At 39.3% G+C, this 8,499-nt stretch overlaps 1 protein-coding gene across 1 annotated transcript; it reads left to right on the top strand.

Annotated features, from left to right (window-relative positions):
* The first annotated feature begins 722 nt into the window (after positions 1-722).
* LOC103958959 (UDP-glycosyltransferase 87A1-like) lies at positions 723-3,347 on the top strand. The gene is made up of 2 exons (XM_009371281.3): positions 723-1,370; positions 2,340-3,347. Exons 1-2 carry the CDS (start codon positions 863-865, stop codon positions 3,245-3,247), a joined length of 1,416 nt encoding a protein of 471 aa, XP_009369556.2. The 5' UTR covers positions 723-862; the 3' UTR covers positions 3,248-3,347.
* The last annotated feature ends 5,152 nt before the right edge of the window (positions 3,348-8,499 follow it).

Here is an 8,499-nt window from a genome sequence, read left to right as displayed (position 1 = left end):
GAATATTCCGTCACCTTCTCCGGCGACGTCGCCGGCGCCGGAAAACTGGAAAAACTTCTAACTTCATTTTCTCACTCGTTTCTCAACCATTTTCCACGATTCTTGAACCAAATTGAAGCTTAGGACTAGTAGAACAACGTTAGACCACTTTTAAAGCCTAAAAATCACGAGATCATACCTGTCCACAAACTCCAAAACCGGCCAACTTCGAACCAGGCTATCCCGACGTCCAAATTTGTCCAACGAAGTACTCCGAGGTTCCTTGGGACACCACCAAGCTACCTACGAGCTTAAAAAAAATCCCAAAAACGTGCTAGAATAAGTTTGCATGAATAGTACTCAAATCGGAGCTTGTGAAATCGTTGCCAACACCACACAAACCACCAAACAATAATACGAAAACAAGCTAGGGGAAAAAGGGTCATTTCACATGTACGTTTTAATAATCTCGGGACGGGATGTCACACTAGCACCCTTCTTGATGATGTTGTAAAACAACTAATAATTTGATAAGGGTAATACTGGAAAGACTTAATTTGTAAATTAAATGATATATCACCAATAAAAAAATAAGCAAGTTAATCAATATTAAATAATAATCCAATCGTCAACTTTCATGTTATATTTAGTTTACAAAATTTAATCTCACTGCATTAATAACTATAAAATAAAAGGTTTTCTTCTTGTTGGAATAAAATAAAAAAGTTCGAAAAACTTTGATGCTTTTGTGACTGTGCTGAGAAATATTTGCACTAAAATAGATGTTGGGTTGGAAACCATTGCCCTGTGTTTGTCGTCTTCTTTCCGCGTTCTTCTTCTTATCTTCCGTCTCGGACCTTCGGACTCTCCACCTTCCTATCCGATGGACTTCCCAAATTCCTCTCCAACCATCACACGCCATGTGGCCGCGCTGCCGATACCCGGCCGCGGCCACATCAACCCAATGATGTGCCTCTGCAACTCCCTCGCTTCCCTCAACGCTGCCGATAGCAACATCAACTTCCTTGTAACCTTCATAGTCACCGAGGAGTGGCTGGGATTCATCGGATCGGATCCGAAACCTGACAACGTAGTCTTCGCCACCATTCCCAACGTCATCCCCTCCGAGATCGGCCGAGGCGCCGACTCCCCCGGTTTCTACGAAACCGTCTTGAGAAAAATTAGAGCCCCGGTCGAAGACCTCCTCGACAGGCTCGAGCCGCCGGTTGCTGCCTTGATTGCGGACACGTACTTGGTGTGGTCGGTTGAGATAGGGAACCTGAGGAATATTCCGGTGGCTTCTCTTTGGACCATGTCCGCTTCAGTCTACTCCGTCTTTCATTTCTTCGATCTCCTCGTCCAACATCGACATTTCCCGGTAAATTTGGGAGGTACGTAAATAACAGCGCAAACTCAGTTCGTGTTTTTAATTTTAACCTCCACGTTTAGTAATAATATCAAACACGTATGTTTTTGTTTGTTGCCGAATGTCAAATTCAGTCATGTTTTATTTCAATTTGAGCATTGTGGCTTAACTAAATCTGCTTTTTTAGGTTTGTTTCATAACTATTTAGTTTTGAGTTTTTAATTTTCACGATTTGTGCTTGACATATGAGGAACCGTATATGAGGAAAATGAGGGATAAAGATGAGAGGAGACAGAGGAGTGAAAACGATTTGTTTTTTCTTAATAATTGAGATAATCTATTGAAAAAATCAAATCGAATCGGGTTGAAAGCACGACTGGATTTGACGTTTGTTACACACTGTGTGTCTCATTTGTATTATGGATAATGATATCCACGCACTTATTTTAATCTCTCCACCGGTGAAGCCACATTAAAAGCTATCCTGGAGTGTAGTTTAGGTAGCTTTCGATAGAAAATAAAATTTTATATGTAATCTTTACTAAATATAGCTCATCATATATTTAGTCTCTGATTTGAATTCTTTCGGTTTAATTATATAATACAATTTGCAAACCATCTTTTTTTCTCACATTTTTTTCTCATCGTTTTTTTGTACATGTATAAGTTTGAATTTGTTTGAATAACGAAAATACTTGGCTCAACTTGTGAAAATTTTCTTAAGCTAACTGATACTGTAAATAATACAGTCTCAGACTCTCAAGTTTCTTTGTTTATAAAGATTTAAATCTTTAAGCTAGCCCATTCGGTAAAAAATTTCTACCTCCACCATTGAATTCTCCCATACACCTTTGTTAACTTTTTTGTCATTAATCGTTTTTAATTTATTCGATTCAACAGTCTAAAATTGAAAATGGTGTATGAAAAGTAAAATAAACGGGTGGATAACACTACCATTACCATGTAACATTTTGTCTTTTATTTTTTTATGTAGAAAGAGGAGAAGAGCACGTTGACTACATCCCGGGACTTCCTTCTACACGTGTGGCAGATCTTCCCACGTGTTTCTACGCCAAAGGGCTTAACGTCTTGGATCGAGCACTAGAAGCAATTTCAAGCCTGCCCAAAGCACGATGGCTTCTGTTGCCTTCGGTGTACGAGCTTGAAGCCCGAGTTATTGACGCGTTGAGGGAGAAAATTCTGATTCCTGTTTACCCCATTGGACCCACAATACCTCATTTCAAGGTGGAGGCCCAGTCAAGGCCCATTGAGGCTCAACTTAAGCCCAACGAGTCCCAATATTTTGATTGGCTAGACAAGCAACCAAAAGGGTCGGTTTTGTACGTGTCACAAGGGAGTTTGCATTCAGCTTCCAAAGCCCAAATGGAGGAAATCGCATGTGGCTTGAGAGAGAGTGGGGCCCGGTTCTTTTGGGTGGCACGTGAGGAAGCTTTGGAGTTGCAAGAGAAGTGTGGTGAGATGGGGATTGTGGTGCCTTGGTGTGACCAATTGAGAGTATTGTGTCACTCTTGTATTGGTGGATTTTGGTCTCATTGTGGTTGGAATTCGACCTCGGAAGCTGTTTTTGCTGGCCTTCCAATGTTGACTTTTCCTATATATTGGGACCAAGTGCCCAATAGTAAGATGATTGTGGATGATTGGAAGATAGGGTGGAAGGTGAAGAAGGGTACGGGACAAGAAGAAATTTTGGTGACTAGAGAGGAAATTAAAGGGATTGTTAAAAGGTTTATGGATTTGGAAAGTGAGGAAGGGAAAAACCTTAGGAGGCAAGCAAGAGAGATTCGGGACATTTGTCGGCAAGCAGTTCGAAAGGGTGGCTCGTCTTATTTCAACATTGAATCATTTATAAGTGACCTATCAAGATGTGAGAAGCATTGTTAATGACAATATAGTCTAGTGACATTTACTTTCTACTTTATTGTTAGAGATAATAAGTTAGCATCTTGAATTAAAAAGAATAAAGGAAGAAGCATTAAGGAAATTGTTGTTGTATATTAATTTGGTTTCATTGCCCATCACAAATATATATGTATGAGACAAATAGAAGAATCTAGGAGATGAACTTAGTACTCACTTGGGTGCTGTCTCAAAACGTGAATTATGACTTTTTGTATTGATGTGTAGAGAATATTACAATTATAAGTTACAATAAGGGTTTTTTTTTTTTTTTTTTTTTTTTTTTTTTTAATAGAAACGGTATGATATTCATTAAACGGCAAAGAATACGTACAACCTGAGGATAGTGTGCATACTGGGCCTCAATAAAAACCTTGCCGGGGATTTCAACTCGGTCAAAGAGAAAAAGAGTGTCCTGCACAACAATGTAACCTACCCTCAACTAAACAATAAAGAAATTACCTTCCCTCCTCAACTAAAACATCTTGGAGTAAATCCGAAGGCTCCTCAAATCACATAAACTCTTGAGAACTCCCAATACCCATACGAGCAAGGTGATAAGCTGCAAAATGACCCTCCCATTGCACATGGGTAAACCTTAAGTGATCCATCCCTTTGAGGAAGAATCTAACATCGTTTATTACAGACCCTAAGGATGAGCAATCTTCCCCTTGATCCTTCATTGCCGTGAGTACCAAGCGAGAGTTTCCTTAAAAAATAACCTTCCAATCGAGAGGACAATTATTTTTAACCAATAAAACTGCACTTTGAAGAGCTATCAACTACGCATGAAATGCAGATTGAGTCATCTCAATCGGACTTGTAGAAGCAATCAAAAACTCCCCCAAATGACTACAAATTACCACCCCAAATCCCCCTCGACTCCCATTTTGACTCCATGCCCCATCAAAATTGCACTTGTCCCACCCAACTTCAAGTTTCTGCCGCTGCTGCGCCTCTCGGCTAGCCTTCTTAGCAATTTTCTTATGCCACTTATGAAATTCAATCAACCAGCCCTCATCTCTCATCACAACCTCCTACGGTGGGAGCGACTTATGGTTCTAAATCATGTCATTCCTTTTCTTCCAGAGAGCCCAAATCAACATCAAACAAAATTCAAAACCAGATGACTGAAGTTGCAGAGATAACCGAGAGATGCAGTGCACTAGAGACAACCCGTGATCTATCTCCACGTTTATTCCTAAACTTCAAAACCACACCACCTTCACTAAAGTACAATCTCGTAAGGCATGCTCGACAAACTCGACTTGCCCACCACAAACTACACACAAATCTTCACTCATTACTCGCCGTTTGCAAAGATTCGAGCGTGTAGGTAATGCGTCTAAACACGTATGCCAAACACAGATCTTAACCTTCCCAGAAACATATGTATCCCATAACTTCTTCCAAAACTTCTCTCCCACACTACCAAAAGATGAAGCCGATGTTGCTGCATTTCCCCCTTTAGAAACATTAAGGGCCTGTGCTACATGGTAAGCACTCCTCACCATGAACTTGCCATTCCGTTCATGGTGCCATATTCGATGATCCTCCACATTGCTCAATCTAAAAGGATTGCTACGAATTAACTCCACTTCCTCCGAAGAAAATAGCTCATCCAATAACTGAATATCCCAGAGATTTGAGCCATTCCAAAATAGGTCACCCACCGTAGCTTCAATGCTCCAATGCGCCGGAGAAGGGGACAAAATCTGAAAGTAATGGTCTCTCGGCACCCAACTATCTTGCCAAATGCATGTGCTTCTCCCATTACCCACCTGCCACCGTGCTCATTTCTGAATCACCCTTCGTGAGGCTGCAATGCTTTTCCACATATAGGAGTAGTTGGCGTTAACCCGAGCCTCCAAAAAATTCGTCATAGGAGAATATCGAGCCTTGAATACTCAAAAGGGTTTTCAGTTAAGGGCTTTAGGGTTGGGCTTTTAATTCAACGAGCTGAAGACCCTAGTTTTGTTTAACCCAAATGGCCTGGTTTCTTTGGGTTTGGGCGAGCCGGCCCGTTTCTTGCTGAGGAAGAAGACCAAAGCTTCCCTAGCTCCGGTTGACAGAAAACCAACACCCTAGCCTACGATCTAGGTACGAAAATGAAGAGTAAGACAAGACGAAGGGATCCATACCTTTAGGGTCTCTTGTCATTGGCAGAGAAGTGGTCGGAAAGTCGACTTAAAGTCGTCAGACCCACAGAGGAAATGGGTGTGCTTCGTGTTTCACAAATGAGAGGTGGGAGAGAGTACGAAGTATGTGGGGGGGGTGGTAAGTGTATCCTTGGAGAAGGAGAGAGATATATAGATATGCGAGAGAAGGGGTACTGAGCTGAGAGAAAGAGAACTGTGAGGGAGAGAACTCGGGGGAAGAGAAGAGATGAGAGAGGCCGAGGGACAAAAGCTCCAAGGTGGGGCCCACTTGGCTCACCAACCAATCCCAAAAAGCAACAACCCAAAATAAAAATATCCCATTTTTGGTGAAATTTCAGAAATGCCTTCCTAAATCAAAATCTGTCAAAACGATCTGGACGGGTTGTTACAAACTATATTAGCTTCACTAGAGAAATCTTCTTCTAAGAGATCTTGGGTTTGGGAGCATGTCACTAAGTGTATTGTCTCGGAACTACAAGAAGTAGAAAATGATGGAAAGAAATAAATGGTGGAGGTACAAACATTGAAGGTTAAGAGTAACCATTGTAACACCCTTTTTGCATGTAATACTAGTGGGGTGAAACTAGTACTTACATTAAACATATCAATAAACATTGCAAGAGTTATAAACCAACTGATGAGTTACAAACGGTTATAGGCAGTTATGGACCTTCTGGGGACATTAAAAATATGCTTGTTGCTAAAAGGCGGAGCCAAGAAGAAAGTGTGGAAGGTATTGTTGAGTATATTGTGATCGACGAGGTACCTTTTAGAGTTGTGGAGAGTGATGGATTTAGGCGGATGATGTGCAAAGTCCATCCTAGATTGCATGTTCCATTTCGGAAAACTATTGTGAGGGAGTTATTCAATATGTATGATGCCATAAAAGATTAGTTAAAAAAAGAGATACACAAGCATAAAGTTAGCTTGCCTACTGATACATGGACAAGTGTGCAAAATTTGAACTACATGGTGTTAATCGCTCATTTTGTGGATGATGAATGAAATATGCACAAAATGATTCTAAACTTTTGTTTGATTTCAAGCCATGAAGGCAAAGAAATAAGGAAGTTGATTGAGCAATGTTTGGTTGAGTGGGAGATTGAAAATGTGATGTGTATCTCAGTTGACAATGCATCAGCTAAGAAGGTGACAATTGAGTATGTTGTTCGTAAAATGCAGAAATGGCAGAAATGGCCTAATAGTAAAATCATTATGAATGGCAAGTTTATGCATGTGAGGTGCTTAGCTCATATTATCAACTTGGTAGTGAAAGATGGGTTGAAAAGATTAGATACAAATGTGGATGCTCTTAGAAATTCTGTGTGGTTTGTGAAATCAAGTCCCCGAAGGTTTAGTTATTTCAAGAAATGTGTGGAGAATGAAAAGTTGGATAGTAGGGGTTTAGTTGTTATGGATGTGCCTACTAGGTGGAATAGTACATACATGATGTTAGAATCTTGCATGAAGTTTAAAAAGGCATTTGAAAGGATGTCCAAAGATGATGAAGCTAATATATACTTGACCTATTTCAGGGAAAAGGTACTTAATGATGAAGGAGAAGAAGTGGCGAGTAAAAGGAAGGTTGGACCACCTAAGGAGGAAAATTGGGATGGTGCAGAAGTCTTTGTGGAATTTTTGAAGGTCTTCTATCTTGTAACTTTGAAAGTTAGTGTAAGTAAATATCCCACATCTAATACAGTTGTTCATGATGTCATTGCTATGGAGAACGAGATTGAAAAGCTTTTTTTGCCTGAATATATGCAAATTGGATGAACTGTGGAGTTGGTGCTACGTGATATGGCAGTGAGCATGAGAGCCAAATACCGAAAGTATTTTGGTTCAATTGAGTCCCTTAATCAGATATTTGTAGTTACCCTTGTCTTAGACCCAAGGTTCAAATTGATGCACTACATGCACTTGTGTAGCAAGCAATTACAGCTTCGTGAAGAAGAGATTCAACAGAAAAGTAATGAAGTGAAGACATTGTTGAAGGCGATGTGTGATGAATATGCTCAACAAGCTTTCGGTTCACAAACACAACAAAAGGGTAAAGAAGATTTAGTTGTTAACACTACTTGTTCAAGGGTAAAACAATCATCTTTTAGTGTACCAATAGAAAATCCAATGATATTTAGTCAAATGATGGATGATTGGGAGAAAGAACTAGAAGACACCGAGGATATTGCGCTTGCACATGAGGTGGATAGGTATCTCCTTGATACTCTAGAGAAAGTACCACATGGTCCATCATTTGAGGTTTTGAAATGGTGGAAGTTGAAAGGGATGAGCACATATCCCACACTTGCTTTAATAGTGAAAGATTTGTTGCCAATTTAAGTGTCAACAGTTGCTAGTGAATTTGCATTTAGTGTAGGAAAAAGAGTAATTGACCCATTTAGATCATCTCTCATTCCTCAAATAGTGAAGTCATTGATATGCCTCCAAAACTAGTTAAGAAGTGAACAAATTAGCAACATTAAGTATGAAGTATGTCCCGCGGAGCTTGAATTTTATTGAGTGTGAATAAGGTAATTATTTTGTTTTGTATAGTTTGGTTTATAACTTTATATTAATTGTTGTCTTCTTCTATTCATTTACAATTAGCATGCTTCTTTTGTTCTTTGTTGTAGAATATAAAAGAAGAGAAGAAAATACTATATCTACAAGTTCAACCATCTCACCAAGTGTTCTTGAAATTGAAGCTCCTCAAACAACTCAAACGAATAAAGGAAAAAGGAATTGTGGTAATATTTTAAATTCAAATGAATAAACTTTAAATTTCAATAATTCAATGAGGATAATATGATATTGGACGTTAAAAATGTCATGTTTATATTCTCTTTTACCCATTATTCTTGTAGGATACTTGGAGCTTTCATTTTCAACATATGAGCGAAGGATTTTCACATTTCTTCATGGGCATCAAGATTTTTTTGCACTTACTATGCTTTTTTATTCTCCTCACACTTTTGAATGCATTTCTCAAGTTGATCTTGGATCTCGTCCAATTGGCTTAATTGAGCCAAATGGAAATCTCGATATATCATATGAACTTTGTAGTTTTAGTAGTAAATC

Source organism: the organism of the source record quoted next, unplaced genomic scaffold (genome assembly GCF_019419815.1).
Source record: "Pyrus x bretschneideri cultivar Hongxiangsu unplaced genomic scaffold, Pyrus_bretschneideri_v1 Contig39, whole genome shotgun sequence".
Classification (NCBI taxonomy): Eukaryota; Viridiplantae; Streptophyta; class Magnoliopsida; order Rosales; family Rosaceae; genus Pyrus; species Pyrus x bretschneideri.
The sequence above is the reverse complement of the archived record's forward strand: the minus strand, read 5'-3'. Positions and strand labels throughout refer to the sequence as shown.

Coding starts and splice junctions, on each gene's coding strand:
- LOC103958959 (XM_009371281.3), top strand. CDS start 863: ATGGACTTCCCAAATTCCTCTCCAACCATCACACGCCATGTGGCCGCG. Junction 1,371..2,339: donor TTTCCCGGTAAATTTGGGAG/GTACGTAAATAA, acceptor TTTTTTATGTAG/AAAGAGGAGAAGAGCACGTT.